The sequence below is a fragment of the Trachurus japonicus genome, chromosome 5 (genome assembly GCF_045865225.1).
Source record: "Trachurus japonicus isolate A0001 chromosome 5, Traja_1.0".
Classification (NCBI taxonomy): Eukaryota; Metazoa; Chordata; class Actinopteri; order Carangiformes; family Carangidae; genus Trachurus; species Trachurus japonicus.
In genome coordinates, this window is record NC_140911.1 from 29905653 (window position 1) to 29926603 (window position 20951).

A 20951-nucleotide genomic window follows, 5' to 3' on the forward strand; every position below is an offset into this window, starting at 1 on the left:
CCAATATAACTGCTAAATAAGGGATCCAATTTTAATAGAATTATTGCATCTAACGCTGTGTAGTGTCACCTGTTCTCAAATATTACAGTCAATTCAGGACGAACTTCTACTCAAAGTCAGTGAATGTTTGATGAGTTTGTTGTCTGTTTGAGTTTTTTTTTAAATACATCTTTTGACAACTTCTTACTGGAACTGACTGGAAGCACTTCAAGATCCTACCCAGTATCTGTGGAAGCAGTTCAACAACAAAAACCATGACTTCAACAATCCATGTACTGTATCACAATGAACTACACAGATTCATTTCATCATCACACTGGTGTTTACTCATCATACTGGCTTTTCTCCATCTGTTGTCCCATATGTCAAAGTGCTCTGAAAACACTGATAGGGTGAAAATCCCCTCTAAGTACTGTCTGATGGAGTTAAAGATTTAAGAGATGGCATCAGGGAATCATTCTGGGTCATATGTGGTACAATTTATAAAACTGAAATTGTCTGCAAAAGGTCAGAGGTGGATTGAAAGACACTGAAGTGAATGTGAGGTTCAGGCTCAGATCTACTGTCAAGTAAGAACAAGTACCGCACCTTCTTCATGTGCAGAGACATTTTCCAGGACCGATCATGCAAAAAAAAACAAAAAACAGATTAGCTGATAAGCTGAAGTCAAAGAAAGCAAAAGTTGCCACAAGCAGCATTTCAGCAAAACTGCAGGTTGGAGTTTGAACCCTAAAGATCAACCAGCAGCCGACTATCTATTTACATGCTCATGCTGTAGCAGTTGTTTGAATGTGTGGTGTGCACAATGTGTGTGGTTTCTTCACCCAGCACTTGTACTTTATGGAAACTGTAAATCAAAACCGACAAAAAACTTTAATGAATTAGAGAATATTCAGAGTTTTTTTTTTTTTAACAATCTGATACAAAGATCTAAAACCTCAGACATCTGAGTCTTATCAGAGTAGTTGTATCTCTCAGCTGTGGAGCCCTGTCAGTAAAAAACAGGTTGTCTCCAGCTCCAGTGTTTAGTGCTTTTTAGTTTGTTGCATTTACAGTAGGTATTGTGCTTGTTTGTACTTTACTGAACTATTTAAGATTGATGCTATTTAAAGGGACCCTGTGGAGTTTTTGACCACTGGTAGAGCCATGCTTCTCTAAGTGGGTTCTTATTTCTGAAGTCTGCATATTATGCATGTTAACACAAGCTTTGTTAAGGGAACTTTAATACTTCAGCTTCACTAGAAAAATATTGCACTTTTTGTTCCTCTTTATCATTTTACTTTATTACAGGCATAATACTATGAAAACTAATAATGTTTTGTGTGTGTGTGTGTGTGTGTGTGTGTGTGTGTGTGTGTGTGTGTGTGTGTGTGTGTGTCTGTGTGTGTAAATACTCACTTTGTTTTCCGTAGTGAATTCTGACTTTTTCATGTTACGGAGATAATATGACAACCTCACTTCAGTAAAAACATGTGAACACTGCTGTATGACTGCAGCTGAGTTTTTAGGTCTTCTCTGACCCACATTCAGAATCCAAAACTGTGATTGACATCTGTTCCAGCAGGTTGTTTATTTATTTTCCTATTAAAACTATATTTTGGTTGCCTCCCTGACTTTTTCATCCTTGTTTATGTGGCTGAGCCAGTGTGCAAAGAATTTCAGACATGCTTGTCCTTATGTAAGTAGCATGCACACTCAACACATTCTTTGCCTATATTTTGCGCTGAAGCCCTCAAACACCAGCAAATGCGTAAGGCAAAAAAAACAAAGAGCTGGTCCAGGTATTATTTTTTTTTACCTCTAGCACAATGATCCATGTGCTATTTGTAGATTTTTTAAAAAGAAGGTATTTTGCAGTTGCTGTTTGATCTGACTTTCAGTAGATCCAAGCCTTAACCCAAACAGATGAAAGATGTTTGCACATGTCAGAGATGAAAGAGAGGCAGAATAAGCTGAATAGAGAGGAGGGCTCCTATGGACGACTGCAGAGAGTGACCCCGTCCACACTCTGATGTGTTTTCCTGTAAAGACAGTGAACAATGTTTTTTCTTTTTTTTCTCAAGAGCAGATGCAGCAGTAGCAGGTTGAACACTACAGTATGAAATCCTTGTGGTTGTTTGCACTTCATATAGAACTGACTCAGAGCTGAGCATGCTATGGGATATTCTGATTATTTTTAAAGCATACAAATTGCAGCAGTGATTATAATCACACAAATAATAGTTATTGTTACCCATCCATATTCTTGTAACTTCATAAATTCAATTCAATAATTCAATAAGCCCTTATGCCTCTTTGGCTGACAGCTAACTCCTTCCCTAACAGGGGTCATCACTATGTTCCCCGGGTCCTATGTTCCCTGCTTTGTATGTGACCGGGGGAACATAGGATCCTTTTTTAGAAAAAGGCTCCCAAGTTCCCCGCTTTTCCCCAAAAGGACCCGCGGAACATCTAATTTTTGGTCCCATACCCGGAAGTGGAGTTGTGACTTTGAGTGAGAAGTGTAATTGCCCCATTGGTTGGGTTTAGGCAATGAAGAAAGGAGCTGGTTAAGTTTAGTAAAAAGACCAGGTGGAGGCTAGACAGGCCAGATAGATGGAGAGAATCCATCAACCAGCAACAGCGGGGAACATACAGTAGAACCCTTTTATTTGAAAAAGGGTCCTATGTTCCCCAGTATGTATTGTGACTGGGGAACATAGGACCCTTTTTGGGGAAAAACAGGGACAATAGGACGGACCCGGGGAACATAGACGTTCCCCCAACACATTAGCTAACTAAGCTAAGCTTAATGATGTAGTTCTTTTAAAAAAACGTAATTACTTGTTGGCCCAGAGGGGCATAACAATTGGGGGCGTAACATGCACGTTTATCAACGCACTGACATTTATTTCAATTTAGACTAATAAAGTTTTTTTTAGGTTAGCCAGTTTGCTTTGCTACAGTAGTAGCCTAGGCCTACTTGTACTTGTGGCTTAAGTTTGCTAGATCCTTGAAAGTCAGGATTTGCTGGTGTAGACAACAGTAAACACATACGGATTTTTGTTTGGTAATAGCAAGTTATTCTTTATGTGATATTTCTTTAAATAATATGTAATATGTAAAATATATGTTTCTATGGGATTTTGTTAAATACAACACATCTCTGTAGTGCAACAGTTCAAGAGCACCAGAGATTAGGCTACATCTTCCTCCAAACCGATTATATGGTTGAAACAACATGTCTCATTAAGCCAAAAACAAAAACTGAACATTATAACTTTCATGAAGCAGGATTTACAGCAGGGTTGTAGCAATACACTCCCTTAGCTTTAGCATAGTGTTCCTAATAAAATGCCAACCTGTATATGCTTTAGTGTGTCTACTTACTAAGGCACTGTAGTCAAAGCAGGAAGTCGGGCCTTTACGATATCGTGCGTTGCTCAGAACTTCACATGGATTCTCTTCCTGAACTGTTGGTTTTTAGTTAAGGTAACAATGACAGTGGATGTTGGACCTGTCACACATGATGGACTAACTGTCCACTCTCAGCACAAATGAAGACATCACAGAGTGTGAGCACAGAGAGGATACACTTCGTCCAGACCTGGGTCAACCTCTCGATCTCACAGGAGCTGCAGGGCAGCGTCTCAGCAACAACAAAGAGCAGGTTGGTGTTCTCTATCCGCTTGGCATGGAACAGCCTGCAAGACAATGACAGTGATGGATAATCAGCCGACTCCACATGTACTGTACGGTGCGCGTCTGAGAGCAGAAAACACACTGCGAGCAAATTCTGCTGACACTCCAGAAAACACACCGTGAGCAGTTTCCACAGTCCTGCAGCACATTGTAGGAGTTGGTGGTGTTTGTGAAGTAGAACTGGCTCTGGATGGTCACACAGCTGCTTTCCTTTGTCTCAAAACCTTCAACTAGAAGATCATCTAAAAGGCAAGCACACAATAATTCAGCATTTTATGAGGCATTTGTCAAACATCATTTTACTTAAGGGAGTAATTGTTGCATTTTTTTTTTACTGATTTTCACACAGATTTTATGTTCTTATTCTCCCAAAACTTGTTGTTTCCTGGTGTAAGAAGACTGTTTGTCGTTGTGCCCTTTTTAACGAGGACAGTTCTGGAAATGTAATAGAATTTTAAAGAGGAAGTAGGACAGAAATGCAAATAGCTGCAGTAAATATTAAGTAGAAATAAAAACAGTTTTCACAGTTATTATCAGAAAGTAATGAATCCATCACACAGATGGAGTTGATGCTTAACCTTGTTGGAGCCAGCTGTTGTAGACCAGTCCATACAGTAGCTGCTGGATCACAGACCTGAAAGAGTTGTCACATTGCACCTTGTTAAAGGATGAACGACAGCTCCGAGAGTTCTGGAAGTGTCAATAAATAACAGCGTAACATGTGTCATGGCTATACAGTGACACTGAGCTGCAAATAGCCGAGCACAGAGGAGCAGCTGCCAACTGTGACAAAACATTCTTCCCTGGTTTCATGTGCAAACGTCTGGACACAGTTAAGATTGCTGGCGGCTCATGCCCTGGGTGTAATTTGATGTGCAGTAAACAGAGTCTCACCATGCCACTGTGGACGTCCACCAGGCCAGGCTGAGGATGTCAGCGATGGACGGCTGCAGAGACAAAGTGTAGGTAGAGATTAAAGCAGATGTTATGAACTCACGCTCACATACCGGTAATCCATAATCTGCAGAACGTCTCTTACCACAAAGATGCCTCTGGGTGCTGCACCGGTGTGGCTGCTGCTGACAGGCTCGCATGCAGACTGGTAGTGAAAAGACTGACGCCGCGCGAAAATTGAGTTATTGTAGAGTGCGTGCATCAGGTAAGGGTCCACGTCACCAAAGAACACACCGATCTGTGATGGAATAAGATGGAAAATATATAGAGAGAGAACTAAAATGTCTAGGTTGATCACAATCTTTTGAGGTACCTGTATCTCCAACAAGAAGCTTGGGTAACACTTTATTTTAAGGGGTCCTTGTTCCTGTGTATCTACCTAATTAATTACAGTGTAATTACCTATGTAACCGTATGTAATAACATGTACTTACATTGTAAATACATAGTGTATTTTGGTGTACTTACAGGTCCTTGTTACACTTGTAATAAGAAATGCCAAAGTGGCCTCTCTCTTTGCACAAGCATTTCTTATTACAAGTGTAACAAGGACCTGTAAGTACACCAAAATACACTATGTATTTACAATGTAAGTACATGTTATTACATACGGTTACATAGGTAATTACACTGTAATTAATTAGGTAGATACACAGGAACAAGGACCCCTTAAAATAAAGTGTTACCAAAGCTTGTGAATATTGATGCCTTTTGTCTGGCATTACCAAACTGAGATTGGTGAACTGTGTAGGTTTTGATATATATACACACACACACACACATACCTTCCTCCAATGATCTCTCTGATTGGACATAACCAGGAACCCTCCATCATCAATGAGATAGCAGTGGAGGTCCTACAGACAGCAGAGCAGCACAGACAGCAACTGTTCAGTAGTCAGTAGTTAGTTCAGTGTCTTTGAACTGCAGCAGATTTCAGAATAAAAGTCAACATGATCTTACTGGAAAGAAAGAAAAATACTGTAATGATACAACATACAACTTATTAGAAATAGGTATTTCATACAGCAAAAAACTATCTACATCTCTCTATATAACTATCTATCTTTTTTTAAGTATATTTTTTGGCTTTTTTGCCTTAATTTGATAGCACATAGTTAATTACATCACCTGTGTCACATTTTTGCTTGCTTTTCTCTCCATAAGTTTGAATAAATTATTTTTTGTTGCGCCATACCAATTTCTGTATAATAAAGAGTGTTCATTTCTGTGTACTTGCTCTGGATTTTTATTCTTTGGGTTTTACAGCAGAAAAATCTCACTGATCTAATGCCAAGGTTGAAGGAAAATTCATTCATGTTGCTTTGTCTTTAAGAAAACAGAATTAAAGGCCTTGATAAAACTAACTAAAAGACTCACTAGGGGTTTTTCACAATGTCATACTGTAGTGAGTGAAACATTGCAGCCTTTTCATCTTCCACGCATTCAGGCAGCAGTGGGGATTTTGTTATCTCAAACTGGAGATGTGAGCATTTCTAAGTGCTGTTTTATCTGTGAGTTAGCTGCCTGAATCAGACATATAGCTGTAATGGCTGCTCTGCTCCAGTCTAGTGGCTGTGTTCACACTGGACTTAGATAAATAATAAAGAAAAGCTTCTTACATCAGTGTTCACTTCACAGTCCATTTCACAGCTTCTGGATGGTCCACACTATTTAACAAAATATGCAATGACATAAAAATTAAGTACATTCACTTTTTTATTTGTGTGATTAATGCTAATTAGAGGAAACAGAGAGATTTGACTGAACCTTTTGCGCGCCCGGTCGACTGTCTGACACGTTGCTGGCCAGGATCTTGAACTTGTCGACCCAAGCTTCCATGTCCAGCTTGACTCCAACCACTGGGTGGTGAGATGCAGGGCAGCAGAACAAAACAGTGACGAGGAGACAAGAAGCAGCGTTTTAATCAGAGAAAGCCAAAGCAGAGGGAGCTGAAATATTATATCCTGGATGATACCAGGAACCCTACATCACGCTGAGATCTTCCTCTTTAAAACGTTTTTTCTTACCTGCAGGTTTGAGCAGTTTTCCTCCTAAATTAACCTCGACAGCAGAGCTGACCAGAATACCAACAGTGCCGTTCTCTGCACCTGCAGGGTCGTCCAGGGCTGTGGATGAAAGATGTCTCGTTAGCTGTTAAAAATGACTTCACATGGATGATACATGTTGACCTTGAGGTGAGCAAACTGCACAAAGTAATTTCAAAACTCAAGGTCTACTAACTACAGAAGCTTTCAACCACATCTAATGGTTTTCATCAACAAAGAGACGAGTTTGAGTGACTTTCACTTGTGTCTGCAGAGATTGTGATTGTGGATCTTCTCAAAGACTGAGACAGACATTGTAGACATGTATTTCCTCTTGCTCGTGAATACAGTCAGATGTGGTCAAAAGCTCAGATAAATCTAGAAGGTGGTCAGGATTTAACATTATACTGAAGTATAAAAGCAACATGGTGTAGTTTTTTCATGGAGTTATGTGCTGGACTGTGTCTCAGTCAGGTGAAGTCTCTGCAGTCAAAACAATAACACTAGGCCGTCTTTACACTACATCGGATCTGTCACATGAACGTGTAAACAGGAAAAAAAACGCATGGAATCAGATATTGTCAGATCAGATTCAGGCCCCTGTTATATGTGGAAATAAATGAGATACATATCAGATATCTGCCAGTGTGTCTGTAGTCTAAACAGACAGATCGAATCTTTCTTGGCAATGCCTATCGTACATTTCATTTTTGTGGTGTCTGCTCGTCTGTTTTTTTTCCTGACTAGTTTTGTTTTCATATAACTTTTATTTACATACAGACTGAGGGCAAGGGAGCACGCGAGAGAAACACCAGATTTCACATTCGTCTACCGGCCAAAACTGTAACGAGCCGATTAGAAATCAAGAGAGGAGAAACAAACAATGTACACATGTGTGTCCAAGAGGCTTTGTGAGGATCGGATGGTGGCACAACTGCCACTGTCACTGTCAGCTGCACATCTCACAACAGGTGAGAAGGATATGGGACGGGTCTGACAAAACCCTCCGTGCCTGCCTGACTACAGACTGCTCATAGATGGACTGAAGGGAGGGTTTGTCAGTCCTCCCCATCACCTTCATAGCAGTCTGGACCAGGCGCTGCAACTTGGCTTTAGACTGTGCAGAGAGGTTAAAATAATATTTGCTTATTAACATTTAAAAATCCCTAATGGATAATGAATTGAACCACTGTTCTAAAATCTGTCTCTCAAAAGGAAAAAAAAATATTAGCATTTTCCCAAATGTGTAACAATCCTTTAAACAAGTAGTCTGATGTGATAAACTGAGGTCTGTGACAGTGAAGTGCATCTGCTCAGTTACTCACCGGATCTGGAAGGAGCTCTGAACATGTACCCTCTGTTGTCCAGGCTCCTTCTGTAGTAATTTGAATTAAAGGGTTCAGGATCTTCATCCCACAACTCAGCAGCTCTGTACAAACACAACAGAAATCATTCAGTGTTTTCTGGAAGAAAAAAAAAACAGATTTTCCAAAAGATTGCTGTGTGGGGAGCCAAGCATGTCAGTTTTACTCACATGTTGGGGAAAACCCGTGTTATTCCTCCATCTGTGGACGCAAACACAGCCAGGAAGCCGTACCTGAAGGGATCGGTTTTGTTTGAGCGATGATTGTGTCTCTTCCTCACAGATATACTTTTTGTGCGAGTACACTGCAGAGCAACAAAACAAGCTGACTCACGAATTCAGGTCCTTGTTCTTCCAGACGCGAGAGGCCAGCTGCCCAATGATCCTAGAATCCAAAATCAGGTTGTGGATGAGGCCCTGGTCACCTGAGACAGGAAGACAAGCAGATGATGTCATTGCTGTGTCTGCAGCGGGGCAGATGAACTACTACTGGAGCCTGTGTGACTCACACTCGTCAGATTCTGGAGAAATATCCAGCATGAGTGACAGGAAGTTCTGCAGAAACTGTGTGTTGTTGTCAGAGAGGTGCAGACGCTTGCAGTATTCCCTGCAGAGAAAGAGAGAGGGAGAGAGAGCATAAATAAATAATGATGTTCCCTTTACTAGCAGACAGAAGAAAGAGGGAAATGAAGAGAGGGAAGGAAAGATCAGAGTCACCGTGGAGCCAGAAACACATGTCCGGATGACTCAAAGGAGCTGGGCAGCAACGACTGCATATCTGTAACACAAAGACGACATCTTTCCCCTCAGTCTCATCTACTGTGTGTCTTATGAAAACAACAGAACAAATAACTTACACTGGAGCTGCAGCATCACATCACTCAGATCCGCCTGGATGTAGAAATCGTTGTAGGGGGGTAGTACCAACCCGAGGCTGCAGGTGGCAGCATCCCGACAGGAAAAGTACATGGGTAAGGGGAGGGGGCAGAGAGGGAAAGGTCATACAGGTGATTACATCCCTGTGTGTCACTAAGCCACAGCTGGTTGGCTAGTACAGTACTGTATGTGTAGTGACCACTCACCTGTAATCTGTACCGTTGATAGGAGTCCAGGTGTAACTCCTGTACACCTCATCAATGTATTGCTACAGTGAAGGAGAGAATGGGAAAACTCAGTCAAGGCAATCAAAGTAACCAGACTACAGCTTAGATACTTGTATTGAGCGTTTCTGTCATGAATTCACAGCCTGATCTATACAAAAACATGGCAAAATTTGATAATTTTTTTAGGGCTGGTGACAGAGTGATAAAAAGAGATATCTAAAATCCCCTCTGTAAAGACTTGTGACTCTAATATGTCAACAAAATAAAACAAGAATTTTGAAAGGGGCTTTATCCATTATTCAGATTTCAGTTCTGGAAATGTATGCAAATTAGTGCATATTTAATTAGATGTTGCCTCATTTACATATTTAAACATTAAATTTGACAAAACTTGTAATACAAAAAATAATTGTCTTAATGTTATAAGTAATAAACTTGGGAAGTTTCATGGTGATATCTGTAGGTTATTTTTTTACCCTCACCTATAGTGTCTCACCTTAACAACAGACAGCAGCTACAATAATTCACCTGCAGGTATTCATGTTGTTCTGACACTGATGCAAGTTTGGTTTATATATATATCTTTGACACTTTTAAACAAGAAGACAAATTCAAGCAGTGGAAGGGAACTGATGGTTACAATATGCTTTAACAACACAGACAGCTGCTTACTGGATCAAGACTAGTCTGCTAAAATCTATTCTATGAAATTATCATCTGTGGGGAATTGGGTCATTAACAGTTAGTTTACTTGTTGTTACAGTTTAAAAGCCCAGTTTTAAGTTTTATGGCCTGTCACTGTTATAAGCCAAATGATTTCAGACTTTTTACTTTCTCCAAAAAATGGAAAAATACAAAGTGATATCTGGTTTGCAACAACACAAGATTGACAACCATAAAGAAACACTGAGCTCCTTACGTGCACATTAAAGTGGGTCATGAATTGAAACAGATAAAAAAAAAAACTGAAAAGAAATGACGTGCCTCGTCAATGGACTTGATCAGTGTTTTGATCTGCATTTCCCCCGGTCTTCCATCAATCATTTGTCGGCGGATCTAAAGTGTGAAAACACAGTGTTATGAATCACAAGCACCTTACAAGAACATGTTGCACGGGCCTTCACTTACCTGTAGGACACCACAGAATGTCCAGAGACAGATGACACCAGACACTTTACGGTTCCACTCACCTCCTCTTTATTGTTGTCCTCCACCTCTGCATCCAGGAAGTCCAGAGTCACAGGCTCAGGGAGGTTCACAAGCTGAGGAGTCCAGTGGGAAAAGACAATTACAATGCAGAGACATCAGATGTAAAACAGATCAAGTACTGTATGATACTGATTATCTCCACTGATCATCATATCATCATGCTTTTTTTCCAGGGTAAGCACAGATCACCTTTGGCTGGAGGTTTGGGTGTAGGAGCAGATATCCATTTGGATCAATGGCAAATATGTATCCATTGGCTCCCAGCTGTTTAGGAAACACAAAGTGAGTCAGAATGTGTGACAGTGTGTTTGTCTGTATTGTCCATTACAAATATATGTACTGTAACTGATAGTGGTGCTAATGGGATGTTCATACATTGTAGCGTGGTGTGAGTCGCTTTATCTCATCAAGATGCACATCGACTCCCATGACGCCTAATATCAGCTGATTCTGGAGAGACAACAGCAGCAATACAAGCAAACAGTTCAAGATGCTTCACATCTCTGTGGTAAACATGTAGAATGAGAATGAATGCAAGTGTACTGTAGCTCAGCTAACATAGCCCATGTTTCTTATACTTCAGATAACTCCTCCACTAAGGATTTTCATAGTCAAATCTGATTTGTCAGATTTTGCATTTAGTCGACTAATCGTTAAATAATGTTGTTTTTTCCCTCATTGATTCATGATCTCATGTGCGTCTTTTTCCGATCAAGAGAAAAGAGCTAAAACACCTGAATAAACAAATGTAAACTCTTCAGTTGGCATCAGGACATTCTCCATCCAGGTTAGTAGGTCAACATACAGACCCCGGATGTTGTTAACATGCCACCACGGGCTCGGAGGGGAATAGCACTAGTGTATCATAACAAAATATTGGCGAAATGAACGAGTTTTGCGGCGGATAATGTGTTATTTGGAGGCTGCATTGCGTGCCCCGTGCTCTCGCATTATACGGATATACGCGCCGCTCCACTGGGGCTAATTTCGTCAAAACAACTCCAAATGACACCAAAGTTGTCTGGGTGAGTAAAATGATCGTATTTTATGCTAGAAATAAGGTCCAGGTTGTAAAAAACGGAAATTATCCTTTAATGAGTGTGTATGGAGAATGAAAACAGCAGGTTCAGGGGTCAAGTCACAGCATCATGGACAGCGCTGTTTTGTGTGTGTGTGCATATGTGTGCGTGATCAATAGACAGAGAATGCGTCCCTTAGTTTAATCTTGTAAATAAAATTTTAGGCCCGAATTTAATTTTCCCTCCATTGAAGGGAAACAACATCAAAGAGAGAGAAACGGATGTGCTAGTGCTGGAGCACTCACTGTGTATCTGAACAGTCTCACCTACAGTATATTATAACAAAACAAAGAAATTCTATGTAAAATCAGATGTTCAGCAGCAGAGAGCACCCCTATATATTCAGAATGGTATGATCCTTTTTTTCATAACCACATTTTGCGGTGATTTGACCACAAGGATGATGGTCGAAGCTGACCTCTCTGAATCAAATCGTCAAGGTAACCCCTACTTCAGATATTTCTGTTTCTTTTCTTGGTTGTTTGTTTTCCAGGTTAAATAAAAAAAGATATAATGTCCTAAAAATAATCTTTAGACAAACAAAAATTATCGGTTCCTTTGTTAAGGGGTTAAGTGAAGATGGCTCAGGCTCACAGTTTATTATTTACTGTACAGACATAAATAGTATCAATCTTTATACCTACTTGTCAGAAAATACTAAGAGGTATTCAGTGATATTTAACCTTTATAGGGTTTATATCATACTTGAAATTCAAAATTTTAGAAGATTAAAAGAAGAGTACAACCTTTGAAGGTTATATTCCTTTCCAAAACAATAACAGATAAAGTTAGAGTCCTATGTATTAATAAATTTATTAATAAATTATTTTAAATATATATATATATACTGTATATATACTTGCCCCATAAAAGGTTAAACAACAGTATAAAATTCAGCTTGATAGGATGTGTTAACGTAAAGCAACGAGATATAGTGACTGAACCTAAAACATATTTACATCAAAACACTAAACCTGACATGTTACTACTAGTTCAGTTACCTGTGAGTTTCCGTCCATGGTGAGGTTAAATACCGGCAGAGTGCCCGTCACCACCATGCCAAGACCCTGCAAAAACAAACCCCAATAATATAAACCATGAGCTTGTCAGTGTGTGTACCATATATCTGAATGCCTTCACTGTGTTTGATAAAACCCACTGCGATCTCACCAAAGCATCCTGATACACATTGGTCCACTGAACCTGTTTGGCATCGCTGCCTGCCAGAACCATGGGACGTCCCAGCACGTCGAGGTACTCCTGACACAACGAGAGAGATACAGTACGTGACCGACTTGAGCTTCAAAACAACCAACCACATCTGCAGGGTGTGTGAAGTAGATGGAAATAGATGTCTACAGAGTGAGAGAGCGCCACAAGGAGAACTAGGGAACAGTGAACGGGGATCAGCTGTGTCAGAGGCACTAGACAAACCCACCTGGGTGTTAATCCTTATAGCACAGATGGAACGGATCTCAAAATAGTAACCTGGCAAGCAGCAGAGAAAAACGACAAACAGAGAGAGAAAAGGAACGTGTGAGCAATGTTATTAGGAGGAAAGAAAAAAAAAACACAGGAGTGGTGCTCATAAATATTCCAGATTTTACTAGATGCTACTAGACCCAGTGACTCAGCCACTTAAATCCCACAGATAGGAAGCTTAAAGAGGAATAACACTCAGCTTTAACACTGAGGAATCTGTGCTTGTACAGTACAGCTCAGTAAAGACCATCAGATCACATGACCTCCAAATCTGGATCTGCCCCATGTAAGAGGTCGTTTTTAAATGTTTTTAATGTTAAGTCTTAGTCTTAGTGAGTATGTGTACATCCCCTCAGATTACAGTGTTGGCATTCCTACAGCTAAAAAGAAGCACTTAATAGTCCCAAAAAGATTCTCCTGTTAGAAATGACTATTTATTTACAGAAATTATTATTGGATAATTGTGCTATTCAGTTTTAGGGAAATATTTTTAATGTTGTTGTTTTTGTCTCATTTGAAAAATCACCAACAATTAATTATCTTTCAAGTTATATACAGACATTTTATACATGACCTGTACAGATGATGCTGAGCTGTGTCCTTTCTTTGTGATGTTTATGAATACTATAATAATAAATGACATGTCTGACACTGTCAACAACTTCCTTCTTGCAGATTTATCTTGATGTGGTGCAGCCAGGGCATTTTGGGAAGTCATGATTGTAGTTCTTCATTTACAATACTGCGCCACTGCAGCCTGCACTGAAGAATCATGGACTCAGACAAGGCTAAAATTAATTTCCCCCTCCTTATATAAAAAGCATCTGTCTGATCTGCAAATTAACTCAAATTTAGGAGCATTTTAACAACCATTTTCAGAGGTTTGATATCCAGCAATAAAATGTTTATCATCATTATTAATTAACATAAATAGTCTTCCAAGATGCTGAAATGAAACTTAAATCCACCATTTGAGTCAGAATAATGCAAATCCAGAACAGCTCTGTATGAACAGAGTGCAGCTCCTTCAGGATTGGCTCTGTCAGTACAGTAGGTCACTGCCAAACAATCCTCACCACAATCCTGACAAATACAACAAAGTTCTTCTGTAAAGATACAGCTAATCTGATGCACACAACCACAACTGAGCTCTGTGCACACAAACAGAACCATCACTGACTGGACCCACAGGCTCACAGGCCCATTATCAGGACAACTGTATGTACATTTGTGAGTTTTTTTTTTCATTATGCCTTCCATTAATCAATATAAAATAATAAAGCTATATAGTCTTCCATCGTATGGACTGACAGAGTGAGCCTGTGATGGGCAGTTTACCAGCTGAGATAAAAGCACATGTGCTCAAGTTACTGCTGATACTTCACAGTAGGGATTTAGAATCCAACTTATTACAACAATCTCGGTTGTACTGACACAAAAGTAATGACTCTTATAGACTCTTTGTTTTTTTTACTGTTGCAAATGAATTGCAGCCCCTGCAACCCCAGTGAAAACCAGTGAGGATCTCCTTTTCATGTTATAAAAGGGGCATTTCCAGTTTCCAGACGGTGAGTGAAAACATCAACTAATTATCCAAACTCTACAGAAAACAGTGAAAGAGGAAATTAAAGCAGAAGTAAGTGATATATTTGTGTTAATATAGGTCTTAAATAGTTATATCTTCCGACAGCAATCACTTACATAGAGTGTTTGGACCGAAACACGGGTCTCTCAGTCCCTCTGCTCTGCTCTGAGCCGAAGAGAAAACATTTATCGTATCCTACAGTTTTTATCCAATGAGGAGAGAGAACGGCATGCAGGGCTGTGTGTGCAGCCAAGGAACGCCGTGAATGTGGTGACGTAGCGACGAGGACTGTTATGGTGCATTCAAGGAAACTCGTATTTTTCCGACCGTGAAGTGGTACCAGTTCGATCTGGTACGAGTTCACTGGTCGGAAGTTACGAGTGGCCGTTATAGTGACTTTCACCGGTAAAACAGGTCGGAAAAACACGAGTGGGTTGCCTGGAACGCTACAAAGTCGTAAGTTGTGACTTGAAGCTGTAATTTACGATTTCAAAAGCCTGCCTGGAACGCAGCATTAGCGAAAACGGCCGGACCACTTACTTCTGCTTTAAGCAGATAAATTGGATTAAGTAAAGTAAAAACAATAAGCACTGAAATGTCAGTCAATCATAGGGTGTGAACAGATTACAGATACTGTATGTCAGCAACAACAAAAACACAAAACTGCTACATTAAAACATAAAATCCCTCATACTGTACATTTAGGCTGTATGAGGGATTTTTTTTTCAATATTGTCAAATATTTTTGCTTGAAAAAGGTCTAGTACCGAAACGTTGCATAATAAATTCTGCAAGTTGGCCATGTGTGCGGGAACTCTTCTTTTTCTAATTTGGACTTGATTGTCGCCCTCCGACGCACCTGCCTGAGAAGTGGATGTGCGAAGATTTGTGCTTTTTCTGAATATTGTCAAATAAAATGCAGTTTATGACATGAACATTTCTGGAAGCTGACAGGGAGAGTTGATGACAGGGTGTATATGAGCCCATCGCTGCTGCACTGTAGTGACAAGTGATATGAGGAAGTCAAAAATGACAAAGAAAATCCAGCTCACCTTTATTGGTGCATGCAATCCACTGTAAGGGTGTGACATCATAGTTGTGCTGACCAACAGAAAAGGTGAATACTCGAACCTTAGGGGTGACAAACAGAGCAAGTCAAACATGAGTTGTCAGTAGGGAGGGGTATCGTTTAGGTTTTATCCGATACCGGTGCAAACCAGTAAAACTTTGTCTTACTTGTGTCTTTTCATTTTTAAGGTATTTTGTGACGTCCAAATTGAGCAGAATATTAATTTAAATAATATAAATACAACTAAGACTAAGGAAAAAAATAACCAATATAAAAAACAACAACAACAAACTATCATAATTATTATAATAAAAACAGCAGTGTATCAACACCAGCAGCTTGTGTCGATCACTTTTTTTCCTGCTGATGTTATAAAACACATACACATGCTACAGCTGTGCAGCGCCACCTCCACTGTGCTCTGGTTCAGCTGACCGACACCAGAGCAGAGGAATGGACAGGTAGTGGTGCAACGGATCGTTGTTGATCCGTGATCCATTCATATTGCTCTCCACGGATCAGTACGCAAGGCTGCAGCCCTAACGAGTTCGCGAGTTGCTTTATCACTTTGTCTCTTTCTTTTCTTTGCCTCCTCTGACAGAAACCTCTTGGCTTTCCTAGCTGGTTCAGTCATGGCGTTGGTTAGAGAATTCGATAGCTTTGTTTTCTGTTTAGCTGCTGTCTATGCTCTCTTCTTTGCTGCTGGCTCACTCTAGGCTACAGTCAGGTAAGCGTGTGATGTATGCCGTAAGGCAGGTCGCACTCTACGGCTCTATGCAGAGGGGGGAGGGGCGATGTTCCTACTCGCACAGGGAAGTTACATAGTGCAGTTTTAGCCGACGCAAACCGGCTCAGGCTGCAGCGGCAGCACCATTCATCCTATTAACCATTTTTCTACCATTGCAATGAGTCTGGAAACACTATTTTAAGTAGGGCTGGGACGATATGCTTTTCTCCTGATTCGATTCTTCTACGATTTTTTGGATGGCGATTCGATTTGAATTGCGATTCTACGATATTGCCGATTCTCTCGATTTTTAGTCTGCATTTTTAACATTTATCTGCACACAAATACTGTAGGAGCCTATAAATTAACATACTCCATTATAAAGTGAACTTAAACCCTTTTCAAAACCTGGACTCTCTGTATGTAAAAAAGGCGAACAAATGCACATTGCACAATAGCTATTTAAAAAATTCAAAAATAAAATAAAAAAATTCAAAAAAATAAAATAAAAAATCGATTTTTGAAAAAAAAAAAATCGATTTAAGAATCGTCAAAAAAGATATCGCGATATGTATGTGAATCGATTTTTTCTCCCACCCCTAATTTTAAGGCTGATAAACTCCACAATGTTGCTTTAACTAATTATTATTATTTTCAAAATTGTAATTAATAACACTACACACAGTCTTAAACAACTGTATTCTATACTTTCACTTTCTCGAATATAAATCGAGTTCAAATCAAATGCAGCATGTAAAAATTAATGAGCTGGAGTATCTTGATTGACGGGCGCCAGAAATTTATGATGTAAAAATGGGGAACCACTGCACTAGGCGCATCGCCACAGCCGAATAAACAGGCAATTTAAAAAAAAATTCTGGTCGTATCAGCAGCTCTGTGTGACACACAACAAAAACTGACAATAACACGTGTACCTGTGGGTCTAATTAAAAATACAGCGCCAGTGGCTATCGGTTCTACTCATCCCTAGTTGTCACAGGGCAACACTACTCCAATCAGAAGAATGAGGAGAAACCCACCGTCTTGTTGGGCCAGTTGTATTGCATGAAGATGTCCTGAGCTCGGTCCTCCCCTCCATCAGTGAACAGCATGATTATTTTATTGCAGTTGGCCCGGGGGACGTTTGTCTTCTGAAAGGACAGAAGGATTTGGGAGAACACAGGTAAACAGTGTGTGCAGACACTGGTATCAACATGATCTTGATCAATATGACATAATGTTACATTTAGCAGCTGGTTGAAGGCAAAATGAAATCCAGATTTGTAGTCGGTGGTGCCTTTAGCCTGCATCTGCTGGACTGCATCTTTGAAGATCTTCTTGTTGCGCACATTGGCCTGGACTAGATGTTTGAAGCAGGGAACCACGGCCTCGGCCTTCTCGTTGAACTGAAACACGGCGATATAGAAAGACAATGTAAAGAAAGACTTCAAAATGAAGGAAACACGTAGGACAGAGCAAGAACAATCTGAACAGACTGTAGATACTAACCCTGGCCACGTTGACATAGTCATCGTCAGACAAAGTGTCCAGCATCTCCATCACTGACGCTTTGATCAGTTTTAGGGTGAGTCCACTGACGCTGCCGCTCCTGAGGACACACATCACACACACCCTTAGACACAATGATATAATGATGATTAAAGGGATAGTTCACCCAAAATTGAAATTTCTCAATTATCTCATTATCTACTCACCCTTGTGTCGACTAAGGGCTGGGAGAAGTTTCAGAGTTATCCGTGGCTTCTCTGAGTTACAGGGGGTCTCGGCGTAGCAGTGCATGTCCACATAACGGTTACAAATGGATACCAACTGTCTTCATAACAAAAAGACACACCAAAAAACATCCAAATACCTCCATGCTGCTCGTATGTAATGTCCGTCTTGTATTGAAGCCCCGAAATGCGAAATTGTCCCGAAAAAAAAGAGTCTATTTTCCAAGCTTGTTTGTAGCAGAAGCTCCTCTTCCCAGTTCGTCCAAATTTGAAGAACCGGGAAGAGGAGCTTCGAGAAGCTTCCGCTACAAAACAAGCTTAAAATATAGACTTATTTAATTTTTCGGGACAATTTCGCATTTCGGGGCTTCAATACAAGACGGACATTACATACGAGCAGCATGGAGGTATTTGGATGTTTTTTGGTGTGTCTTTTTGTTATGAAGACTGTTGGTATCCATTTGCAACCGTTATATTGACATGCACTGCTACGCCGAGACGCCCTGTAACTCAGAGAAGCCACGGAGGACTCTAAAACTTCTCCCAGCCCTTAGTCGACATGAGGGTGAGTAGATACTGTAATGAGTGAAATTTCAATTTTGGGTGAACTATCCCTTTAATGATACAAGAGAAAAAAGTTTAGATATGCATGGTGAAATGACAGCAGCACATGTTCCAGATGAGCAGAGGTTGTGCAGTACATGAGCCTAGAACACAGAACCAAATGCTATGCTGTTGGGTATACATTCAGGCTGGACCTATTTAAAGTACAGCAACTTCTTCTATTACAATGCACACTTTCTCTCTCTCTCTCTCTCTCCCCCAAAGTGGCTGACTACATCCTCGCTGGTGCTGAAAACCTTACTGTGCTACCTCCAGATGTTCAGTCAGACACAGTTTCCCCTGCAGCAGCGATTAACCAGTTGTGATATGTCCTTTTCAGCAGACATGTGTTTGTATTTCCACTCCCCCCTGCTGTATTTCACAGTCCACAGAGAAAGGCACTGATGTGAAGTTTGTATAAATAGAAACACTATTTTCAACAGCGTAGTTAAAATGATAAGAACAAAACCCCGGTGAGAATGAATTCATATGGATTCTGTTTTTGGCCCGCACTTTACTCAGCAGCATCACTTCGGTGTTGGTGAAACACAATCCAGAGAGACCACAGTAAAAACAACATGTAGGGTTAGAAAATGTTTATAGTTCCTAGTTGTTGTTTCCTATTTGTACTTGAGTACGTGGCTGGTTGTTTCATGCTGATGAAAGTTCATTTGTGAGGGTTTCTCTCCTGTGGTGCTCATCCGCCTCAATAATAGGATTAACCCGTGAAAAGGAGCCAATGAAAAACCCTTCATCAACACAATGAATTGTAAACCTGGGGCCAGAACAGAACAGTGACGACAACATACGGCTGCACTTGAACATTGTCAACGGTCTGAACACACTCACTAAGTGTGTATCCACTATATTTAATGCTACAGAAGAGAGTTGTGAATGAGCTGAGAATAAATAGAAAACTCATGTCACATCAAACTGTGTTTCCACTAAATGCTGGGATGTTTCATCAGATCAAACTACAACATTCTTTTGTTCTTGTGTCTGAATGATAACAGGATGAGCAGCAGAGTTGGTTCTTGGTGCACAGCTGTGTTTCCACGACAACTTTAGTAAAGCATCTCTCTCCAGTGCTGCAGGACCCAAAGACGTCGCTCATGTGTGTGATGCTGTAACATGAATCATCTGTCCAATAAGAGAGGACGGATCGATCTAACTATCGATACTATTGATTTGTTGTAAAAACAGCAAAACTGGCTAACAACAAAGTCGTCTCTGGTAACAATATAATACAGTAAGTACACACTATTAAGCATTAGTTAAGCATTAAATACTGAATTCATCATTTATAACACATGAATACTCATTAGTATGTCGTTTATAAACACAGTTAAAAAAATGTTTTACTCATCATTGATGAGCACTAACTTTATTTATAATTAACTACATACTAATGAGAATTTATGAGTTATAAATGAAGAATTCAGTATTTATTAATGCTTAAAGCAGAACAATGCAAGTCGGCCGGAAATAGCTCGCTCCTTCGTTGGTTTCTCTTTTTTTCCCTCTCCGGAGCTCCCCCACAGTTCTGGGAGGCACATGTCACTGTCGTAAAAAAAAAAAAAACTCGCCGCCGCCACCTCCTCCACCCCCCCTACACGTGCTTGTGTTTACTGCTGTTTGCTAAGCCCTGCTAACACCGAGCTAACGCTAACGCTATGCTAACACGGAGCTAACCCCTGCTGAAAAAAATCTGAGAAACCATTAGGAATATTCTATGGGTTTCTAATGGTTCCTGATGGTTTCTAATGGTTTGTAATGGTTACTTATGTTTTCCTAATGGTTCGGTTTGTTTTTCTAATGGGATTCTAAATCTCCTACTGGTCCCTACTAGTGGTTCCTACGGAGTCTAATGGTTTCCTACAGGAGTCTAATGGTTCCTACAGGAGTCTAATGGTTTCCAACAGGAGTCTAATGGTTCCTACAGGTGTTTCTATACCAGTCTAATGGTCACTATACAGTGGTCTAGTGGTCACTACAGGGTGTAGTGGTCTCTGTTATGGAGGAACACAGATGTCATGACTTATCCATCCAAGAGGAGGGAAAAGAACACAACCTAATGGAGGTGACAAACATACACACAATACAATAAAATTAAATTATTGATTTATTTTACTCTTAATTTTGAAGGTGTACTGCTATCTTTATTTATTCAAGTTAGATTTTAACTTATATAAAATATTTTTCTGAGCAAATATGAAGCAAAGTTGATACAATTATCCAGTCAATTTTGTAATTTTGATTCAATACTGACTATACGAAAATTAAAATCAACACACACATGGTCAAATATGAGTAAA

At 40.1% G+C, this 20951-nt stretch overlaps 1 protein-coding gene across 1 annotated transcript in view; it reads right to left on the reverse strand.

Annotated features, from left to right (window-relative positions):
* Positions 1 to 1398: 1398 nt before the first annotated feature.
* cacna2d2b (calcium channel, voltage-dependent, alpha 2/delta subunit 2b) overlaps positions 1399 to 20951 on the reverse strand; it is a 53408-nt gene continuing 33855 nt past the window's right edge. The window contains exons 10-38 of the mRNA XM_085777334.1: positions 17810 to 17909; positions 17545 to 17706; positions 17341 to 17451; positions 15557 to 15635; positions 12876 to 12925; positions 12608 to 12697; positions 12439 to 12504; positions 10734 to 10808; positions 10548 to 10622; positions 10340 to 10411; positions 10134 to 10205; positions 9129 to 9190; positions 8904 to 8980; positions 8764 to 8824; positions 8556 to 8653; positions 8381 to 8471; positions 8218 to 8280; positions 8009 to 8112; positions 6666 to 6764; positions 6406 to 6497; positions 6258 to 6305; positions 5421 to 5492; positions 4721 to 4873; positions 4576 to 4628; positions 4260 to 4315; positions 3800 to 3923; positions 3574 to 3683; positions 3370 to 3452; positions 1399 to 2021 (exon numbers count right to left, since the gene is read on the reverse strand). Of these exons, the coding sequence (XP_085633460.1) occupies positions 1926 to 2021; positions 3370 to 3452; positions 3574 to 3683; positions 3800 to 3923; positions 4260 to 4315; positions 4576 to 4628; positions 4721 to 4873; positions 5421 to 5492; positions 6258 to 6305; positions 6406 to 6497; positions 6666 to 6764; positions 8009 to 8112; positions 8218 to 8280; positions 8381 to 8471; positions 8556 to 8653; positions 8764 to 8824; positions 8904 to 8980; positions 9129 to 9190; positions 10134 to 10205; positions 10340 to 10411; positions 10548 to 10622; positions 10734 to 10808; positions 12439 to 12504; positions 12608 to 12697; positions 12876 to 12925; positions 15557 to 15635; positions 17341 to 17451; positions 17545 to 17706; positions 17810 to 17909 (2494 nt within the window). The 3' untranslated portion in view covers positions 1399 to 1925. The remainder of the gene's footprint in view (positions 2022 to 3369; positions 3453 to 3573; positions 3684 to 3799; positions 3924 to 4259; positions 4316 to 4575; positions 4629 to 4720; positions 4874 to 5420; positions 5493 to 6257; positions 6306 to 6405; positions 6498 to 6665; positions 6765 to 8008; positions 8113 to 8217; positions 8281 to 8380; positions 8472 to 8555; positions 8654 to 8763; positions 8825 to 8903; positions 8981 to 9128; positions 9191 to 10133; positions 10206 to 10339; positions 10412 to 10547; positions 10623 to 10733; positions 10809 to 12438; positions 12505 to 12607; positions 12698 to 12875; positions 12926 to 15556; positions 15636 to 17340; positions 17452 to 17544; positions 17707 to 17809; positions 17910 to 20951) is intronic.